Source organism: Nesoenas mayeri (genome assembly GCF_963082525.1).
Source record: "Nesoenas mayeri genome assembly, chromosome: 14".
Lineage (NCBI taxonomy): Eukaryota > Metazoa > Chordata > Aves > Columbiformes > Columbidae > Nesoenas > Nesoenas mayeri.
In genome coordinates this window covers 15,229,093-15,251,948 of record NC_137556.1, presented here as the reverse complement: position 1 = coordinate 15,251,948, position 22,856 = coordinate 15,229,093, and the positions used below count along the sequence as shown (strand labels likewise).

Genomic DNA, 22,856 nt, shown 5'->3' with positions numbered 1-22,856 from the left:
ATAATTTAATCCCCTTCTGCTGTATTTGTAAAATTACCCATTTAATCTAGCCCTTGTCAGTTTTACAGTTAACACTGGGCACATTAGCTGTGTTTTACATCTTGAGTTTTTTCTTAAACAAAAAGAGAATTTATTATAAGCAACATGTTTTCACAACCCTCCCATTAGCCATGGAGCCTGGCGTTACACATTTTCACCTCGCAGCCTTTGGAAGCAGGAGACATGGTCATTTGCATTTTTATTAAATCATCATTTATACCGTCCATTTAAACAGTGTCTTAGGCCTTGGGTTGTCCTTGGCCAGTCCTAACAATATCATGAGGCATCGCTACAGCTTGTTTTCCAGGCATATAGGATGGAAGGCTGGGAAACACTGTGGTGTTTCAGGTGTTTGTGGTGGGAAAGGTGCTTATTTCTTGTGTTTCACAAGTGAGTTTGACCCCATGAAACCAATCTTGTGCTTTTGTGCAAGATGTTGTTTATGTAGAATCATCTGCCAGCAAGAGGATAGACGGGCAGGTTAATAAATTTGAGCCCGATGGCTGTTCAAAGCCACAGCCAAGAGAACAGCTTGTAAATAACACAATTGTTTCCTATTTTAGAGCACACAAATACAACTTGGACATTCTCTGTGACCAACTTAATCTGTTCCACTTCTGCAGAAAGAATTGTTGGATCTGAAGAATGTTGGTTAGGTGTTTTGGTATGGAAATAGGTCGCTAAAGTGAGTACTAGAAGATGTGTTATCAACAGAGGATTTTAGGATTTGACTCCTGTGCTGGGAGCAGCACATCGACTGGGTCTCCAATGGGCCTTGCACATCTGGCACTGGTTTTGGGCAGTGCCTCTGCTCGTGTAGCTGTCCTGGCTGTGCATTCTGTTACCTGGGTATTTTTAAGACAAATGGATGCTGAGAAAATGTTTTCTGTAACATGGCAGATAAATGTGCCTATGTCCAATAGCACAGAAAAATCTGGAAAAGTGAACTATCGGAGCAGGTCGTTTTCCTTCAAAATTAATAATTTCTTTACCATGGGTAAGGGAAGGGCTGAGTCCCTCTGCCTGGGTCTGCGATGGACAGCAGCGCTCAGCTGGGGCTGAAAATCTGTGTTCCTCAATGGTGAAACAATTTTGTCCGTAGGCACATGGATGCACAAGAAAACTTTTACATGAATTGACTTAAATTACTCCAGTTTATGAGTTGGAGAAATGCAAATTCTGTTCAGCAAAGTTTACAGCAGAGAAACACAAGGCCATTCTAAGCAGTCTAGGTATGGAAATCTTCAAATTGTAAAGATAACAAAAGGTAAAATCAGAACGAATATGAAAGAATGTATAAACCAAGCCTGGTTAAGTAATTTCCAAAAGGGTGTTCAGTTAAAATATTGATCTAGTCTAATTGAAATTCATTCTCTGCTCTTGAGCAAGCAGCAGAGAAATGAAATACTATGTCTTTCATTAGCAAGAATCCATAAAACACACATCTGCATGCAAATATTTCAGGATTATTTTCCTTTGTAAAGTGAAGCCACTACTTATTTTGTTTGATATATAAGATGGCCTGTCCGATGGGGTAAGAAAATAGTGATGATATTTTGAAAAAAAAAAAAGAAAAAAAGGCAAAATTAAGTAATTATAACCTGGTCTACTTTGGAGTAAGATTACTGGAGATGCTTCTAACAGACCTAGACATCATAAAAATATGGTCGGAGGCCAATTCTAAATCAGGAGGTGATACTCCCCATTCCTTCAGTTTCAAATACATTGCAAGTAAAACAGCGAAGCAAATTCACAAGCGTGTTCTGCACCAGCTGAACAGCACAGGACATCTTTAGCCTGGGATGCAACTTGCTGCAGCCACCCGGGGTGCAAGGCATGAATCCAGGGATGATTTCAACAAGTGCTAGAGCGAAAAAGAAGGAATTAATCATCAGTTATCAGTACCTGCAAGCAGAAGAAACCTCCTGTTTTAGTTTTTTGAAGCCACCTAATTGGTAAGCACAGCTAACCTAACAAAAAAAAATAATACTGTGCTTTGAGATCCTTGATAATCAATTTGGACCTATTTGTGAGCACCTCCCCGGCCCAGGGCAGATCTGGGCGCCAGCTCCACGGGGATGCTGTGACACCAGCTGTCACCCCCCTCTGCTGCAGCTGGTCACAATGTCCCCTGTGCTGGGGAGGTGACCACGTGTGTCCCCTGTGGTGCCTGTGGTCAGTCCTGAGGTCTGTTCCTGCACTTGCACATTGAAGGAGATAAAATTAACTTTAAACCGGTGGTGTGCCTGTTGCCCCACGCTCCGATCTCTTAGGTACTCAGCAAGCTGTAAACAAGTCAAAACTGTGGAAGAACATGACATTAGATAAAGAGTCTTAACATCATGCTTTTCTAGTAAAATTTTAAATTTGCATGCGTGTATGTATATATACTTTTACTTGCACTCACCACCATAAAGTGAGACTTAGTTTAATGAAATTGTAGTGTTTATAAATGCAAGGGCTCCTGTGTCACATAGTGACATCCCAGAAGATCTGGGAGGGACTGAGCCAGTGTGATAATGAAAATGTCAATAAGAAGAAATACAATATATATGACAAAAGGGCAGATGAGGAAGTGACAATCTCCTTTCTTGCCACTGCTGTTACTGTGGTTAATTTATAGGGTGCCAGAGAATGGAAGAAAAAGGTTTAAAAGTGCTGGCTTAAGAGAAAACCTTGAAAGGAAACAAATAACGACAAACAAAATCTATCTAGGAGATGCAGACTATTGAGTTGGAAAAGATCAGCTTGCACAGAAGAGCAGTTTGTGTCCTTAGGTCTGGGGCTACAGGTCCGCCCAGCTCTGAGGTCTGTGTACATACACATGGAGTGGGCTCTGCTCAGGAGGGATGAACAGGGCTGTTGGTGACTGGAAATCTTTGAAGCTAGGATGACAAATGAGAAAAGTTTAAATGTCAGTATCTGGTGAACACAAGGGAAAGGAACATTTGATTTGTTAGGCCTATTAACGTGAAATAGTTACTCCTAAAATTAGTTTTATTTTTTAAAACAGATCTCATGAAACACCACGGAAAGTAGCTCTTGGTTGGCAAGTGATAGACAGAACAAGTCCTTATCTTATTTAATTTCTGCAGTGAGTCTTCAAGCAATGCCCAGGGCTGCTCTGTTGCACCAGGGCATGTTCCACCGAAGGAACAATTTCTACTATTTTTAGAGCATATTTACTGGAAAATTGTTGGTCTGGTGTCATTTTGAGTGCCCCTTTGGCCAGATCTAAAGCTTTACAAGTTTGGGATTTTTTGCTAAATTTCAAAATGTTTCCCTTGGGAGGGGGAGAGGAAGCAGATGAAAAGATTAACCTGCAGGGAACCATCAGATACTATTCAGAGGCAGAGATTAATGCTGGGTCTGGAATAGAGAATGGAAGGAAAAAATAGAGCGCCCCTTTGAAAAGGGATGAATTTTTCATAATTTCCTCTCTGCAGTTTGTTATATTAAAAAAAAAAAAAAAACAAACACATTTCTCAGCATGGGAAATAAAATAAAATCTACAACAATAATCTGGCTTATTTTTAACATAGACATATCTGCCCTCTGGGACCAAAGCTCATGAACCGATTGTTGGGAAAACCTATTCTTGCGGGACGAGCTGAAGAAGATGAATTGCATTCTTTTGAAATAATGATTCACTGAGTGAGGCTAGTATTGTCAAAACACAATATATCATTATTAAATTACAATGTTCACCGAGTAATATTTTATTCAATAATATTTTGAAAAAAATATATCCAAGACCCTTATTTTGGCTCTGCTCATGTAAAGGACATCTGGATAAGCCAAAGAACCACAAGGTTTGAGCTGTAATTCTGCAGATTTTGTTTAAAGCTACAGAGCAGGTTTTCCATTTTTTTCTTTAATAACTTGGGTTTTGGAGTACTGACGAAAATTCCAATAAGCATTTTGGAAAACTGGTTGCTTAAGAATTATATGGCAAATAACATACCCACCAAAAAATTAGTCATGTCAAAATGCGGTTGCAAAGAGTGTGACTTCTCAGCTGGATCTTTCCGGCCTCTGGAGAAACCACCTAAGCAGCCACATTGTAGGAACATAAATAAAGCTAGGTGTGAGAGTAATCCAACAGCTGGCTCCCCTCACTCACCTCAGCACTTACCTGAGGTTGCATAGATCTTGTTTCATTCTCTGTTGGATTATATTACAGGATATAAGGACTAGATGGCTTGTGTTTTACACTTGCATTTTACATTGAGGGAAGTGCTAAATAGATTGACTTAGTCAGTAGGAGATGTCAGTGTCAGCTGGGCATGTTTAGCTGGTTACAGAGTAGAGAAAGGCTCAGAGCCTGATTTGCTTATATACTGCACAGCACGAAATGCATGGCTTCCTATGGAAAAATGAAATAACTGGCAAGGTCACATGTAAGCTGCTTATTGCATTGGGAGACAGCAGGGAAATGTAGGGGGAGGAGGCTGGGGTTACATAGGTTTTGTAAAGGGTTTTGGATAACTTACGGTTAACCAAAGATAAACAACAAGGTATTTCCTATACAATGTATGGATTAGTAATGAGTCTCCCTCCTGAATGGATTTTCTCTCCTTTTCTAAACCACTTATTCCCCTTCCCTTATTTAAGGAATTTCTTCCCGCTTGTTTCTCTCTCTACAGCTGCCTCTGATTTCCTTCATTTTGTGGCATGTGTTCTCTTTCAAAGAAAATGGCTTTTCCCTCCTTATTTCACCTGATCTGTTTGTTTTTTTCGACACCAGACATCCTTTTCCATCTCCTTTCTTCTAATAGGAACTGTAACTTCTAGACTCTGTTTTCCCTTTGTGTGGAGAAGGTGTCTCTTTCAGGCCTCTTCTGGCCACTTGCGAGGTATTCACTAATTTTCTCTGCATCATAAAGACTGTGATACTCCCCTCCTGTCCCACACCATTACCTTTATTCCCTTGCTGTGCGAGGGCCCTTGAGCACGATGTTCAGCCATGGATTTTCACTGCTCAAGCCCCACAAATGCTGATGGAAACTCCACACACAGAGGATTAAGGATGATGGCTCATCCTGAATTCACCAATATTTCAAACTCATTTCTTAATATTGAAACAACCACTGTTAATTAACCATTGTCACTCGCTTATACGTGTCCTCCCTTAATAACCTTCATATATATGTACAGAATAAATTATGGAAAGATAGCTTTATTCTGATCTGTTCTTTCACTGAGCCAGTCTGCTCTGAATTCACACCTTTCCTTTATTCAGAGCAAATCCATTTCCTTTCACATTTCTTGTGAAATCCTTGTCTTGTAGGAATCACTATGTTATAATTGAGCCAAATAGACTAAAACATTTTTACAGGGCGAAAATGTGCAGTTTTGATAATAAGGAGAGTGTTAGCTTTTATGCCAAGCAATTTTTGTATGTCGATGGGATTTTCATGTCAGCTGTGAAACCTGCATCTGGTCCTTGAAGTTTAAAGAATCTCAAATTGACATAGACTAAGCATCTGTATATATTTAAGCATTACCTACACTGCTGGGGAAATAGACTTGACAGGTAAAACCATGCATCAGAAAAGAGGTGAGATTACAGTAACACAGGATGTGATATGTCTTGAATATTTTTCTTCTTTGCAGGAGAACATTGTTTTGAATCAAATGCACAGAAGTATTTTTTACTGCTTATCTGTTTCCCCCAAAAATCCATAGAAATGTGGGCTGGATTCATTCCAGATTCAGCAAGTGCGGATATAATTTGAATTTCTCCTAGGATTGAAGTGACCTTTAGTGTCTTTATAGCAAGGTTTCTGGTTAGCACACAGAAGAATTTCCCTCACTGTTTACCCTCAGTATAATGTCATTGTCTAATATGCTTAAGCATGTCTGCTCTCTCACTTATATTTGCACAGCTTTTTTAAAAGCTAATCCTTTGAGAGGCCCACTCCTCCCGCTGTTTCAATATTTATATAAGAAATATCTGGTGTTGCCTTTTGTAGCAACGTATCTGCTGCCTGCCCTTCTGTTCTCACCACTGGTTTCAGCTTTGTGAATGGGGAGCTAATTGGCAGCCCAGTAAGAAATGTGAACTATTGATTTACTGATATGGCTTTTATTTTGCTTTCAAGAGGCTGAAAACAGTTATACAGTTCAGTTCTGTTGATGGTCTCTTTTTCCCTGTTGTTGCTGAAATCCAGACTGTCCTATCCATCATGTTAATAAAGCAAACGTAACAACCAAAATAAATATTTTCCTCTCTTCTCTTTCAGATAAAATTGAAGATGAATTAGAAATGGCTACAGTGTGTCATAGACCCGAAGGACTGGAACAGCTTGAAGCACAAACGAATTTCACTAAAAGGGAACTTCAGGTGCTTTACAGAGGATTTAAAAATGTAAGAACAATACAGAGTCTAGTATGTGTGTCCCCACCAGCCGCAACTGCTCAGCTGCATTTTGTATCATTCCCCCGTTGAACATTAGCGCTTTTGTGCTTGATCTCCCCTACCACAGCGAAATGAACACAATCTGCCTCTCCATCTAATATTTATGACACCTTAATCTGCCTAAAACTGGGTTTGGATGAATATTCAGCACATAATATTCTCATTAAATTTGTTCCCCAAATGTCAATATGCACACTGCAATTTCCTCAGCTGTGCTAGTACTTCAGGATAACCTGAAGATGGTTTTATGGTTACGTATTTAATTCTTGCTGTCCGTTGCTGTGTTCAGATATGAGCAGTACTGTACAGAATTCCAGGTCATCTAGTGCTGCCTCGTAGGGACTCCTCATAATAAATAGAAACAGGGAATTTTGAGGCTACGTGGAGCAGATGTTTGATGGACCTTGAAGAATGAATACTCATTACATGGTTGCCTGAGGGCCTGGATTTAGTCACCCAGGTGGTTTGTGCCAGCTGATGTTTTTATGGTGATTAATAGATCAGTATCAAGCTAGCTCAATAAACACAAGGTGGTTTTGAAGTTGTCTTGTGGGACAGCCCCAGTATTTCTACAACCACCACAGTGAAATGCTGGAATTTCTTTGAAAGAAGAATTCAAGTTTGTTGGGTAAAAACTTGCCAAAAGAAAGCTGAGTTACCTTAAATCCAGGCAATGTTGAGGGAAACCTGATGGGCATTTGAGAAGCATCTTTCTTTTTGATAGATTCTTGACATTGGATTGAATCACATCTCCAGCATATGCTTGATTTCTCGAAGGGATCTTGTGGTTTCATCCTTTATTTCGCTGCTCACCTAAGCAGGACAAGGCATAGCTCAGCTTTCTATATTTTTCTGTTTGATGCACGTGGAGTGTCATTTAGCCTGTGAAGTTTTCTAACCACTGAAGACTGATGTTCTGACACATCTCCATGCTTTGGGCACTCAGCGAGAAAACATCGCTTTTGAGGCAGAGTTTGACAAGTTAACATACAGTCTAATATGACATGACCGCCTACAGCGGGAGACTAAACTCGGAGTTCTTAACCGCTGTGTTTGGCTCAGATCTCTGATCTCCTGGACTGCTGTGTTTGGTGGGAACCCTGCGTGGGGAGCGCTGCCCCGCACTGAGAGGAGCTGGCTGTGCCACAGCTGCGGTGCAAAGCAGCGCGGCAGCCTCGCAGCGCAGACCTGACAGCCACCCCCTGCCCCTCCCGACTTCGCTGTCGCTTTGCATTACAGAGGCACTACCTCCCAGAGCAAGAGCGATAGACAAGCGCACTAAACTTGTCACATAAACCCTTCTCTAAGACCTCACTGAAGGTTTCAGTATCAATTGGCAGTGCTGGCAAGATCTTGTTTTGTATCAGATTGTTAGGACAAAGCAGTCTATTTTCCTCCAGCTGCTATGCATGCAGTGCACATGAAGCTTTAATATTTAAGGTTTAAATTGAAATGGGAGGGCAGCTTTAGCATTTGTAGCCTGCAAATCATAGTTTCAATGGGATGGGTAATTATGCACAGCAGGCAGACTGACTCAGCTGTTACCATATTTGCTATTGTACTGAACCGTCTGCTTTTTGGGGTGATGTTACAGTGCCATCTGGAGATTCAAAATCCCAGTGGGAATACAGTGATTTTCCTCTCTCCGGTTTGTACTTACTGCTTGCTCTCAGTGATCACAGGTCCTGTTTAATCATGAGACAGCACCTGGATGATCACAGAGCCATTTCCAGGCACTTGTGATGGCCACAGGGAATCAGGTCCCGCTGAGCCTGGCTGTGGTCATTGCAGCTGAGTGTTGGATGTTCATGAACATTAGATGGTGTTTGACCAGAGCCACCTACACAGCCTGGGGCAGTGCCTGGACTACTGCCCCAGCTGACCAGGGTCATCATTCTCAACACTTTTCTTCTCCTTCTTTCTTTGTCTCTGAAATATGTTTCCACACTCCCTCCAAACCTCCACAGTCTGTTCCCAGTGTGTCACTGGTCAGGTCTGGTGTCTCTGCACCAAACTGGTGGAGGCTTCCACTAAATTCAGCTCCTTTGCCACTTCAGAGAAGCTGAGCACACTAACCTGGCCAGTGTCCTTGCTGCTTAGCCAAATGGCCACTCTCTCTTTGCCCTCTTCTTTCTTTTCCAGTTGTGAAAGCTGCTGTCCTCCAAGACCTCGTGATGCCACAACCAAAGTTCACTTTTATCTTAGCAGTTATTTCTGCCCTAAGATGCATTCTGCATTATATGGAATAGCCTTTTTTGTGCTTTGGAGATAGCTGCTGTCAGACTGGAGCCACATTAACGCAAGGCATTTGGTCTGATTTATTTGGCTGTGGTTCTGCAAAAGCAAGGTAGCAGAGGTGGCAAAAAACAGCAGAATCTCTGGTGGATCTTGACTTGATATAGCTCTCAGGAGAGAGAACTGTTTGAGCAAAACAGCAATATTGGCATGGGAACAAAAGGCTGTGAATAGGTAAAGGCTGGAATTAGAATAAAGTTTCCATTCCCCAGAAGAGTAAAGTTTGAGCAACAGTTACAGAATGGGAGGGAGGGGGAATGAGAAGCTATTTTTAAGATTCAAATTGATAAATTGGTGACTAATGAAATGACCAACAATGACAGAGATTTGAGCTGAGTAGTTCAATACCTCTTATTTAGACCATTTTTCTAATGACTACATCCTTTGGAATTTAGTTCATGTGTTTAAAAGGATTGACATTTTTATAGTTTGTTAGGTTTTTTTGTTTGTTTTTTTCTTTTCCGCAGTTTGTGGGGGTTCTGTGCTGTCAGGGGAAATGGTTGTTGGCTACAAGGGATAATTTTATAATACTAAATCAGAAAACAGATAACCTAAATAATTGGGGGGCTGCTGGAGACATTCTTACCTTGTTCTGGTGTGGCTATTTTGCCAAATCTGTAATGGAGTGTAGCATGAGATGTAATTATCTGTACAAATCAGCTTTTTTTGGATATGAAAACAAGCAATATGAGCAAGGTAGAAATGTTCTGATACTTTAATAATCCTCAAAATATCTCCAAACTGGGAAGAAGTAGTAAGAGCAACAAAGTAGGTTTGATGTGCAAATGCTCAGAGATGCAAATCTGGGTTGTGGATACCAAAGGAGAATATGTTAGAGTCTTGTGTCTGGTCAGCAACTGAATACCCCCCAAGTACTTTTCATGAGCTGACCGAGTTAGCTGAGAACAATCTGATGGGCAAGTTGTGTTTAGTCCCACTTCAATTCTGCTGTTGCTCCCTGCCTGTCTGCATTGCACATCTTTGAAAGCAATCAATAAAGTTAATTTCTGATTCCAGCAGAAGAAAGAACAGCAAGTGCAACTTCTGTTTGATTTTTCTTTTTTTTTTTTTTTTTTAATTTGGATTCAGCTCTTTTGTAGTTTAGTATTTGAGAAGAAGCCTGGGAGGGTAGATTCAAGTGCATGACTCATGCTGCCCATGCCAGTGCTCCTTAGTTGGCTTTTGGAAAATGGGGGCTTGTTCTCATGCTTGATAACAATATGAAAAAATGTTCACTTTTCTTGTTAGACATTTTAATATAATTCTTAAGTTAACAAAGTGAGAAATGTTTACCTGAAATCTCATCCTCTGCCATTGAAAAGCCTTATGAGTGTTATGGAGTAGGACCATGCTTTTTCATACTGCCAAGAATTTTTTCTTAAATGAGTAAAACTTTATTATCTTCAGTGGAATTTAAACTGACACTAAGCTTACCTGCTCCTTTTCACAAGAGAGATTTCTTTCGAGTCAGCTGTATTAAGTCATACTGTAGCACTAATGAGGCCTCTTGAGCATTTTTGACTCTTATAAAAACAAAATTGTGATCAATTAAGTGCAAATGAATTGGTACTAGCATATGTGTCTGAAAGCAATCCAGTTACAGAGAGCTAAACAGGCTGATCAATGTCAGCGCTGCCTCCCAGTGTTTTGATGCAAACTTTCATTTGGCTTCCAGATGGAGCATCAGAAGCAATAAGGATCACGTGGAAATTCAGAAAATGTAATCAGGCACAGTGGCCAAAGCTGCTCCGGAGATGTTGCCTGTGCGAGGAGAGCGCCTGCAGCAGCAGCCTCTGCTCTGCCCGCCCTTGGCGGCCTTGAACTTCGTTCTTGGGCTTGCTGGTGGTGGGGTGGGAATCTCGGTAGACATGGGCTATTAATACAGTGTGGAACAGGTCCAAGGGAACCAGTCCCTGCGTTTATAAACTGCATTTAAGCATGTGAAGTGATGGTTCTTAGTGAATATAATAGTTGTATTTATCAAGATGAGAGAAAGGAATACACCTTCACGTAGTGTGTTTGGTCTGTGGCACTATGCTGGAAAGGATGGTTGGGTGCTCTGCTAAGCTTGGTTTTAAAAAGAATGACAATTTAGTCAAATACTCTGAAGTTTGCCGAGGGCTGATGTGGGTCTTGGGGCAGCAGCACTGCAGTGACCAGGGGAAAATTTCTCCCCAGGAATGGCTGTTGATAGGGTACTTGGTCTGATCAGTCATTAAAAGGTATCATAAATAAATATCAGATTATTTATTTAAGATACATTAAAACACAAGTTTTATGAAACATAAACTTTAGGAGAATACCTTTATGGTATTTATTACTTAATTATTTTTCTTCTAATGCTTTCTAGCTTATTAGAAGTGGTAAGAACAGATGAAAAAGTAACTGTTTTTCTCATGATAAAGAAACCAGGCAGTGGCTGTTATGTTAGGAGCCTTGGAATGTTTTGAGAGTTCTCATCTAACCAGGAATTCTGCCATATGGAATCAAAGTCTTGTTTTGTCTGTGACAACCCAGGATCTGGTCCTGCAGCTACTGGCTTTAGATGGTCCAGCCAGTTTGTTCATCCCCTGGCGGGGGAACAAGCCCTCAACATTAAGGCTGGAGAACAAGTGGCCCTGGCAAGGTCAAGACCACAGTGACAGATTTGGATTTTAATTGGGACACTTAAATGTAATCAGTGGAAGGACAGTTGTCAGGACATAAAGACAAATTATCTTTTGCTTAGCTCAAATCTGTCCCAAATCACTGATGGTTTTCTACTCACATAATGGGTAGAAGGCAGCAGGATTTCTGTGTTGGATGAAGGAACTCAGACCTGATAACCCTAATTTCAATAGCAAACAGGTATGTGTTTAAAGAACTGCATCTGATGTCACCTGAAGTACCCCTCCTTGCTCTCCTCTTTGACTTGCACGGGATAAAGTGATTTCTCTTGTTCATTCTGTCCTTTTCCATGGGCAGTGAATGCACATCAGCAGGTGATGCTGGCAGATCAGAGACTTTATAAAAAAGCCTTTTTTCTTTTATAGGCTTTTCATGGTAGAAGAATTTCTTGTCAAGATCTTTTTTGTTCTTAAAAGGTATCTAAAGAACTCATCAATAAGTGAGTCATAGGCTTGAATCTTCCCCCAGATTTCCATGTCACCAACTCAAAGGGATTTTCTTAGACTTCCTGAGTTTGCTCATCTCAAATTCAACAACCTGTAATGCTACTGGAATAAGGATTTGCCTGTCTTGGATCTGCAGAGTGCGGTGTAACATGCAGCAAGTGTGTGTTTGTCTGCAGCACCTCCAGGCTGCTGGTTGTAACTGCAGCACCACTCAAATCTTTCCTGCCTTCAAACCTACCTAGGGCCATGACACACACCCCCAAACCTGCTCATTAATTAACTCCAGGGATTTCCATTGTGAGGTGTGGCAGGTGTATTCCAGGTAGGGTCAGTTGGCAGCAGTGTGTTTGGATGGAAGGGCTGCAGCTCTGTGCTCTTTCAAACTCATTTCTATCCATCCCCAAGCTTGCTTGTGCTACCACAACATCTCAGTCTGCACAGGGGCACAGTCCTAGCTGTGCTAGTGCAGAACAATGAACTCTTAAATGAATTTCCATTACTTTAGCAGGTAAGTCTAGGAGGAAAATATGATAGCAGCCTGAGAACTAGCCAGAGTTAGTCAATAGAGTGGATAAGCCGTAGCATTATTGAAAAGATCTGAAAAACAGTTTCTGTCCTATTTCTCCAATAATCCCAATTAGAATTTATTAGGAAAAGAACAGAGGGACGGGGAGGGAGCACCGTTATGCTGCAGGATGAAAGAATGGTGTACTGGCATCTTGAACGTGGCTTGCAGTGCTGGGCTGCTGTCTCACAAAGGGTACGGTGCAAATAGAAAGATGCAGAGAAGAGATGGCCAAAGGATGCCCAGTGCCTTCTGTGCTTCTCAGGGTGGGATGCTTCAGCCTGGAAAAGATACAACAAAGGGAAGATCTACAAAAGCAAACATGGCAAGCAGAAAAAGTGGCGGAATCAATTGTTTGCTCTGTATCTCTGTACAGGAGTAATTCTGTGCTCTGTGATAAAGGATCAGTGTCATCGTTATTTTATTGGTTTGTTCTAGTTTAGTTTTCAAAATTGCTTTCAAATCTGTGAGGAAGAGTGTTGTCAACTGGAAAATAGTCTATATGACTGAAAACTTCACATAGGCAGATCGCAGTGCCTGAGGCTCTCTGTACTGCACAAACATGTGTTATAACAGCACTGAGCTGGTGGGGGGTGGTAAAGCACCATAGTTAACCTAAATTTCCTCTCGAATGTTAAAAAAGAGTTGAAAGTAGGGAAACAGGATTCACAAAACAGGGACAATTTTTGTGTGATTTTTTCACCTCTCCCTTCCATTGCCTGTTGTCCTGCACCCTGCTAGGAAGAGCTGAGGACCACATCTCCCTTTTCTCGAGTGCTGTCCAGACTCTGCAAATGTAGCTAGGGAGCATCTTCTCCAGAAGATTACCGTAATAGCTTGGATTTTGCTTGGCTGCAGCAGAGCAAGTGTGAGCCCTCCAGGCAGGGATCCCCTTTTCCCTTCCTGAACGCTGCCCTGTGGGGCTCAGTATTAGGTTGGGAAGTTCAAGGGAGAAAATCTGCCACCTTCTTGCCCATGTTTGAAGCAGCAAAAATTGAAAAGAAATCCCTTGCAGTCTAGTACCAGAGCTTAAAAATAAAATAACCCCACAGGTTGCCAGGTTAGAAAATCAGCATGGACACAATCTGGCTGCTCAGAAGTTCACAGAAGACTGAGCGAATAAACAGGTTAAAAATTATCCAGTCTTTTCAGCCTAATACTAATGCTTGTTTGTGAGGACTTACGGGTATGGCATATACCCTTAGTCTTTAGGGAGCTGATGTCGGATATCTGGCTACAGCATCCTACTGAGGATTAATGAATTCACATATGTGCAGGCATCAGACAGGGAGGTGTTAGCTGCAACTAACATTATTGGTAATTATTAGATGGAAGCTTCATATGACAGAAGGCATGAGCTGCCTTTCTAGGTCATCCTATGAAACAGCCATTAAACACTGCTGAGAGCACTGTTAGACTTGTTGCACCACTATTAACGTTTTGACGAGATGCTGAAGATGAAATTGCAGTCTGAATTATTTTAACTCTTCAGCTGTGCAACCAGAGCACTGCAATTTAATTGTTCTCTTTGGGCTTGTAGAGTTTTGCAAATGAGCCTTTACAAAGATGGGGGTTTTTTTCTTAACGTTTTTTTTTTCTTTCTCTTTTGGTTTTCCAACAGGAATGTCCTAGTGGGGTTGTTAATGAAGAGACATTCAAACAGATCTATGCACAGTTCTTCCCTCACGGAGGTAAGCGGAATACTTTGTGTCTGTGGGGTTTATTGAAGCATGACTTAACATTCATGACTGCCAGCTGGCTGCAAAACAGCTTCAGGTAATCTGTGCAAGAAATGTGAATTGAGCTTAAACTCTCCAGGATCTTAAAAACACGGACTTCAAGGTAATAAAATTAAGTTAGGCCCTTTGAACAGTTATTTCACAAAACCATAGGTAAACCCACGTTAAAGATGGGCCCTAGTTGTCAGCTCTTTGATTCCCAGGTCCAAAATAGGAACTGGAGTTGATGCTGGTTTTGTGCTGACTCTGTGGATGGCAGAAATCTAAATCACTTCCCCTCATGTTAAGAATCTATATGTTCTTCTAACTGGATATGTTCTGTGGGGAGTCTGTTTTCAAACTGAAAGAAGTGAGTTATGGGTTTGAGTGGCTTGTCAGTACAAGATTCAGTATTTGAGGCTTTCCACACACGTTCCACTCTGTAGCAGCTGCGGAATACGTAGATTTATTGTGGAATGACAACTGAAGTTTTGCAAGAGTGTTTGTGTGCATATGCATTAAGAAGGTCATTAACAAGTGTTTTTTAACTAAATGTTAAGATAAAACACATTATGTCTTACAATGCACGTGACCTCAAGGATATACACCTATAAAAAGTTTACGTTACATTTCATTATGGACTTGATGATTTCCTATTGTGGTTGCTTTTAGTTTTATTGTAAAAGCAAGCAGTTTGTTTCATTTTTTTTAACAAATATGCAAAAATTTAAGTATTTAAAATCTTAATGTATTTTTGGATATATTTTGTGTTTTCAACCTAAGCTCCAGTAAGTCCAAGGAACTCCAGTTACCCCAAGTGATTGCACTAACTCCTTTAAGTGACGCACCTCGGGTGACTCCTTCCTTCCCATGGGTGAAAAACAATCAGGCACAGAAACATCATATTTTCTTCCATTCCCTTGAAATGTGGTCCTCCCTTGTTTAATGATGGTGGTAGTAAATTCATGCTTAATAATGAATCAGTGTGACAGCAGATGTGGTTTTGTATTTTCCACTGTTTTCTTTCACTTGGTTTCCAAACAGTTTGGATAACCTTAGCATCATAGATTTTGAGGTTTCAGATTCCTCAGAGATTTTTTCACTTTTATGGCTCTCTGTACAGATAAACTTGTACATACCAGAGGCAGTAAAGTAGCTCTGAATTATGAAAACTTTGTACAGTGTCATCCCAGGCTTCTGATATTTTTGTTACATTGGGACCCTGTCCTTGACAGATTTTCATTTTTGCTAATCCGTCATCAAATTACACCAGTGATCTAATATTTCTTAATGTACTTCATACCTTATTGAAATAAGATCTCTAGTTTAATATTTTTAATTCACTGTTTAGTTGATCTGAATTAGTTTTTGGTAGCCCTGTCCCATAAGTAATTCTGTGGTTTCCTTTTGGAGCTATTTTATTTCAGAATCATTCTCTTAAAAATCATAAAATCATTTTGGTTGGAAGAGACCCTCAGGATCATCAAGTCCAACCATAACCCAACTCTAGCACTAAACCATGTCCTTAAGAACCTCCTCTAAAGGCCTTTTAAATACCTTCAAGGATGGTGACTCCACCACAATTTTTTTCCCCTACAGTCCAGTGTATTCTGTTGTTATGGATGATAGTAACTTAAGTATTTGATTTTTCTGCACACTGTTATACTTTTCTGGATTTGAATAATGTGAAAATACTTAATAATTTCATAGAGATCAGAGTAGAGAGATGCTGGGTGATTCCCCCTGGATGTTTGCATAGCTCGTGGCACCAGGCTTCACCTGAATACCCACACATAGGGTATAAAGGCTCAGGTTGACCAGTGCTGTGTGCTAGAGACAAAGAATAGAAGGGACAAAAAAGTACCTGGCTGCTAGAGAATCAATTAAATAATTAAGGAGACCTAATGTCACTTTCTTCCATCTTGAAAAGCTGGGCTCTGGTGATACAGCGAGCAGTGTGACTTGCCTGCAGAGCCCAGGCCAGTGAAGGTCCTGAGCCCAGACACTCATTTGATTTTTTTTCTGCACACCATTACTGTTTTTCCCAGTTAACAGCCATCCTTCCCCTGGCCATAGAAACTGTTCTTCTCGATAGAAAGGATTTTTCTAAACCTGGCAGTTTAAGATTCAAAAGGATGAAAATATGTCTCGCATGAGATTGCTCTTCAGCAGTCATGAGCCAAACTCAAGTGACAGGAACTGGCCCCTTCCAAGGCTGGAGAGTCTCATCCGTATCTCACACAAAGCAGAAGGCAGAGCAAGGAAGTACATGGGCTGCAGTCACTGCTTGGGGCTTTTGCTGCATTTCCCACCAGCACCAATACTCCATTTGCCCCAGAGATGCTCTTGGGAGCGGTTTTTTTCTTTCTCATTCTTTCAAGTACAGCCACATAATCCAGGTTGTTTCTACTCTATTAAAAGCTTTTACATTTCAAGGCTGTTTTAAGGGAGCATGTGGGGAGTGTGCAAGTCCATGTTAACATTTACTAGTTCACAGAATGTCTGGCAATGCTGCAAGGCTGGATTTTCTACAAAAGGAAAATAAGATCATGAATCTTGTTTAGAGCCATGGGTGTATAATGAACTGTTGTACCAATCGGTGCCCTTTGTGTTTTTCAGATGCTAGCATGTATGCACATTATCTCTTTAATGCATTTGACACTGCACAGAACGGCTCAGTGAAGTTTGAGGTAATTGTTTTACATCCTCCTTCAATGTCTCTTTCTCAGTTTTGTGTTTTTCAGCTTCTCCATCCATTCTTCACTGTAAACTAGTAGGACATGATGGATTATGGGTTAGAGGTTTCAGTCTAAAACCAGGTGATATTTTAAAATCTTGTTCAATTTAGTTTATGCAGATAGAGTTGCATGTTTTCTTTCACTAAAGAAGCATAGAGATCACATTTTTCAGTACCACAAGGAGAGATCTATATAGCAGAGAGGTCAAGGGCAGTTCCATCCAGTGATTTCCACAGGTAATTCAGACATTGAAGAAAAGCCAGTACATCGTGTGTCTTCATCAGTCATCATACATTGCATGGCTACGTTTGTATGTTCCTGGAATATGGCTTTTTAAACTTTAGTTGATATATTGAACAAGCATCTCAGGTACTTCATTCCTAGGGAAACCAAACCAAACGAAAAGGTTTGTTGCTGTGGCTACAAATAACCATTCTCCAAGCTCCCACACATAGCTGGAGGGCAGCAAAAGGATATGTTAGGTCATAGGCCTGTGGAGGATGAACTTCAGAATTTTGAAGACAGTTTACTGTGATTGTAAAACTAGAAATCATAGTCAGTCTTGCCTTTGCCATCAAATAGCTAAGAACTCCAGTAATTTCCAGGTAAGATGGAGAAATTAGTTCATTTATCAAATGTAAAATTGGGAATGCTACACACACATATATATGTGTGTGTGTGTAAGTGATGGCTGCAGTGAGAGTTTTGCACATGGCAGCTACTCAGCAGTTAGAGACTTCCAGAAACCTAAACACACTGAGACACAGCAAAATACTTAGATAAGAATTTATTTTTTCTTTTCTCTTAAAAAAGTGCTGAGCTTTCCTTCCTGGAAAACCTGTCTATTTAATGGTTGTCAAACATCAGTCTTTTGTCCCCTTTTTTGTATTGTTCAGAAAATTCAAATTCCTCTTAGCTTGGGAAAAAAAGGAGCAACGGTTTGTAAGGAGTGATGCGCTGCCCCATGCAGAGCTGATGGAGATAACACAGGAAGCACTAAGCACATTAAATGAGGTATCAGGAACGGTACGGCTCTGTTAGCTTGAAGCTCGGCCTAATAATAAATAATAAATCCATGTAGTGCTGCTACTTACATTGAATGAGCCACCATGCAGTATAACCAATGAATCAAAGTTATTAGAGGCAATAACTTTACTGTAAGCAGAACATAAAATTAAAATGCTGTGTCTCAGACTGTAATTAGCGGTGGGAATCACATCTGGTCAATCCAGAGAACAAAACCCATGGCTGTCCATGTTAGAGGACTTTCAGATCTTTCTGTCTCCAGGTGGACACAGAGAAAATGCTGGATTTTCCTCCTCCTTCACTAGCACCCTGGGGCTGGGGGTGAGAAAGCATCAGCAGTGACTCCTTGTTGCAGACCATTTCTAGGAGGGGAATTGCCACTGGAGCATCTTGCGGTGCTCTTAAAAACTAGACATGTTTTTTGCCATGCTTACGTTCATGCAGCATTTAGAGTTTAGAGCACGATAAATTTGGATGGGTAGCAAGGAAGGCGTCACAGCTTCTGGCCTTGAGCAAACTGTGCTGTTTCTGGCAAGTCCGAGGAGCCAGAGCAGCCACTGTCCCTTAGGACAGTGAGGACATGTTTTTGGAAAAGGGAATCAGAAGAGTGATAACCACATATTCTATCCTAAAAAGATAAGTTTTTAAACTGGCGTTATACAAAGAAGGAGACTTGTAAGAGGGTATTATGAAAATTCATGTTTCTCTTTCTGCCTTAAACCAGGATTTTGTGATGGCATTGTCCATTCTGTTGCGGGGAACTGTTCATGAAAAGCTAAGGTGGACGTTTAATCTGTACGACATAAATAAGGATGGCTACATAAACAAGGAGGTAAGGCTGTTTCTGGCAAATATGGTTGATTTCTGAAGAGAGCTGACTGGTTTCTGTTGCAGAGCACAATTATTTTTGTGTGCATCTAATTAAATGTAAATCAGGCTGGACTTGATCATTTGGTGTGTAAGTGAAGTGCACAATGATCTTATATTGCGTGATTTTGTAGCCATATTTTCCTATATTATAGTGTCTTAGTGGATAGCTTTAGCCAGAAGCAAAATCCTAGTTATGGCTGCGAGCACCATAAGCTTTGCAAAGGGGAAGGTGATGGTGACAATAGCCACCCAGTGACTGAGATACAAGTGGTTTGTGGCTGCACTGGGAGGTACAGTGTGGGCTCCCCCAAAACACTACGAGCCCCCAGTACCACTCCCAAATCCTGCATTATCATCTAGTTGTATCTTTTTATCTGGTATTGCTTGTTCCCTTTGTGGGAAGCCTTGGTTTTGAGCATGGCAACCTGAATACTTTGTAAAGACATCATGGTTTATCTTTTCAAAACTATTGTGCATACCTAGAGGGTTTGTGGTTAGTGCTGCTGGTCGTGGAGCTGTGTCATGATTTGTGCAAGGTGTGGAGAAGGGCTTGGGTTTTCTAGATGAACTTGAGTGTAATGATACATCTGTATTCATGCACATGTAAAGGTATTCTCTGTTTCGTTTTGTAATAGAAAAAGGAGAGTGAAGGAAAAGGTAGTAAAAAAAAATAAATGAGCTATCATTTCTATTAATTTCCCTTTTGTGTTTGTGCTGGCACGTCACTACTGCAGGAAATGATGGATATTGTGAAGGCAATTTATGACATGATGGGAAAGTACACATATCCAGTGCTCAAGGAAGATGCTCCAAGGCAGCATGTAGAAGTATTCTTCCAGGTACTTGATTTTTGATGTGTTTTTCTTAACACTTGAGCTATGTACTGATATACTTTACTATAAGGTTAGCCCCAAGTTCAGTCCTATGCCCCACTATATGTTTGACAATAAACCCTAGCATTCATTCAGCTTAATGCTACAATGTCTGTTGTTTTCCTGGCTCCAGGGAGTCCCATTTGTCTCTCAGCACAACCCTTTGTGTTGGGATGTGCCACATCCAGAAAGTCTGAAGCCTCTGCACATGTTGTAGCCCTTCTGTGCTTCTCTCAACTGCCCATAAAGAGAGACAGGAATATGGGTGCTGGTTGGTGAGGCAGTGAATAAATAAATGGTGTAATAAGGACAGAGGTTGCTGTGCTTGCCAAGGAAGGAATAGCTGGAGGTGACCTCAGAAGTGCTCCAAATACCTTAAACAAATCCTTAGCAATCAGCAAATTTATCCAATGACACTGAGTCTGTAATCTAAGCTTGTAAAGTGCCACCATAGGTTTATATGGTTGCATCAAATAATATATTATACTATAACTGTAGTATTACTTATGGAAACAATTGTGTTGTGTTTTTTTTATTTTGCAGAAAATGGATAAAAACAAAGATGGTGTTGTAACTTTAGATGAGTTTATTGAATCATGTCAGGAGGTAAGGACAAAATTATAACTGCAATGAAAGGTCTAGCTCATGCCACAGCATTTGCTGAATAGGGAAGCAGGGTCAGGACAGGGTCTCTTCATTTCCACTGCTGGTGGCCAGTGCTTTCATTTTCCGGAGTGAACGGTAGTACCTGATTCTGTAGACAAGCAAATAACTCTCAGGAAAGCTCATAATGCCCCAAAACTTCCCTGGGTTGGTTTATTTTGGTGGGTTTTGGTGGTTTGGGGTTGGTTGGTTTGGTTTGTTGGTTTTGGGGTTTTGTAAGAGGCTGATGTCTCTGTGTGCTCCCCCCAGGTGTCATTAGCAGGTACCACATTGCTGGAACTGCCCATAGCCAAAGGTCTCAAAATCATGTAGTTACAGCAATGATTTATAAAACTAGTTGATTGATCAAACATTGAAAGCAAATGCTCTTATCAGGGCAATTTTTTATTTGTTTTTCTGTTTTGGAAATAAGCTTCCTCTTGCAAGTTTCATACATTAGGTTGGCTGTAATAAATATTTGTATTTTTACCAATGGCACAAACATCTACATTAACATGCAATTGGCCAAGTGTCTGTTGTCTTAGGCTGTAATTCACTGTGTGAATGTTTGCTCAGAGATATCTCTAATATTTAATCAGTTCAATAATGGCCTCTGCATTTTGGAAAGTCTACATTGGTGCAAATAATTGTATACCAGCCCTCCTGTGTATTTTATTTCCCTGAAAAAACCCCTCCTGTTGCGCAGTCAGACAGCTCTGTGTACTGAGCGATGGGGAGGGCTGGGCTGGTTCCTGCTGGTCCTGGGTTAAATCTGGCTCTAGCATCCAGATTACTTCTCAGTCAGGGACTTCAGGTGGCAAAATTCTCGTTAGCAGATGCATAATACAAGGCTCATTTTTTTCATTTACTTCATTCTTGGTCCCTCCTGATTGTTTAGTTTATTTTTGGCCTTGTCTTTAATTTAATAATGTGTGTTGTGTATTGTTTTTCACACTCATCATTTGCCCTCAGGCTGGATGCATGTGTATGATTAGTGGTCTCAGTATTGAAGCAGCTTTATGTTACGGTTAACTGTTAGAGTTTACTACTCTGCTCTAGTTTGGGTTTGTTCCTTCTGCGGCCGGGCTTGCGGTGGAGCTGTGCAGGCTGATGCACTGTCACACGGGGGTTCCTGCCAGACAAGATGAGCCCTGCAGCACTAAGATATTTTTCTTCCCTTATGAAAAACAACCCAAAGTGCACTATAGTGCTTCTCAGTGGCTCAACGGGGAAAATTATTTTCATGTTACAGACAAACAGTTGTTCTAACTTTTGGAATAACTGAATTTATTGGGGGCAGAGAGTAGAATCATCATTATGTTTTCAAACATTACTCTGCTTATTACATTGAAGTATGATGTTGAGACTTCATGAGAAGCAATCTGGGATTTCCCTCGCAGGGGCTGAGATTGCATGTATTCAGGCTTTGAGCTGGTTGTATTTCTGGGATGAAGTGGTCCTTCAAGGCAGCTTGCTCATCAGTTCAAAACCTGCAGCTGCTTTTGGATTTTTGAAGCATATTAGCTAAGTGCATATTTGCATATTCAGGATCAATGAAATGCCCTGAACTCTGAGGGTTCAGTACAGTCACAAGCTGCTGTCTGGTTTTCCTCAGTAAAGCATAGCTCATGCTGGATGTCAAGCTTATGAGAAGATCCTGTGCTTGTGAAACCAGCTAAGGTGCCAAAGTAAGAGACAACTGCTTTGCTGAATCAGGACCTGATCACTGAATCTGTTCCAGCTCATCGAGGATGAAAAGCATTATAAAAGCAAGGCTTTTGCTCACGTGCTGTGCAAAGTTACAAGTCACGCTTGTCAGTGCTGGTTTTATGAAAATGTCTTCTCATTGCTTTCAGGACGACAATATCATGCGATCCTTACAGCTCTTTGAGAACGTGATGTAACCGTGTCTGGCGAGCACCGGAGGAGCCAGAGACCTTCCGTGTAACAAGGACCTCCTTTCTGGGTGAAAGCTTTTTACAATTGAGCCATGTTCCGATTGTGAGGATTTTGTATGACATCTCCAACCAAATGGCAACCGAATGCAACCGATCCCACCTCTTCTCCCCAGGAGACACCGGTGGACCTTTGTTTCGTTTTGGAAGCATGTGAATATTTTAATAAAACCTGACAAGAGAGAACTGCTGCTCGAAGTTCAATGAGTAATATACAGCATTGTTTGCTAGGCACAAGTTCTGCTTTTAATCTAGCAAGCTTAATTACGTATGATAGCACATGTTGATAGCTTACTCAGCCATCTATTGCAAGTGAAAAGCTCAGTCCATACTACCGTACAGCAAAATGTTTTATGAATGCCTTGCCGTTAATCTGCTTTGACAAAAATCAAACCTACCAGGGCAGTCAGTGAAAAACAAACTGTAAACCATTAAGCAGATAGCCTATGTAGCCAATATCCCCATTTCTGCGGAGATCCTGCTTTTCCTCTCACATGCACTGGTACCACCACACTGAGTTTGGTGGAGTTTCTCCTGAACACAGTAACTAGAGGATCTTCATGCCAGGGTGAGCCAGAAAGGAGCAAAACATGTGTTACACG

The 22,856-nt window shown here is 40.9% G+C and overlaps 1 protein-coding gene across 4 annotated transcripts in view; it reads left to right on the top strand.

Moving 5' to 3' along the window:
* KCNIP1 (potassium voltage-gated channel interacting protein 1) overlaps positions 1–22,203 on the top strand; it is a gene marked incomplete at both ends in the record, with an annotated part of 371,848 nt that extends 349,645 nt beyond the window's left edge. For all 4 annotated transcript variants that reach the window (XM_080353046.1, XM_080353047.1, XM_080353045.1 and 1 more), the window contains 7 exons: positions 6,285–6,409; positions 14,055–14,124; positions 16,771–16,841; positions 18,640–18,747; positions 19,520–19,624; positions 20,201–20,263; positions 22,156–22,203. In XM_080353046.1, coding sequence (XP_080209172.1) covers positions 6,285–6,409; positions 14,055–14,124; positions 16,771–16,841; positions 18,640–18,747; positions 19,520–19,624; positions 20,201–20,263; positions 22,156–22,203 — 590 coding nt within the window. The remainder of the gene's footprint in view (positions 1–6,284; positions 6,410–14,054; positions 14,125–16,770; positions 16,842–18,639; positions 18,748–19,519; positions 19,625–20,200; positions 20,264–22,155) is intronic.
* Positions 22,204–22,856: the final 653 nt, after the last annotated feature.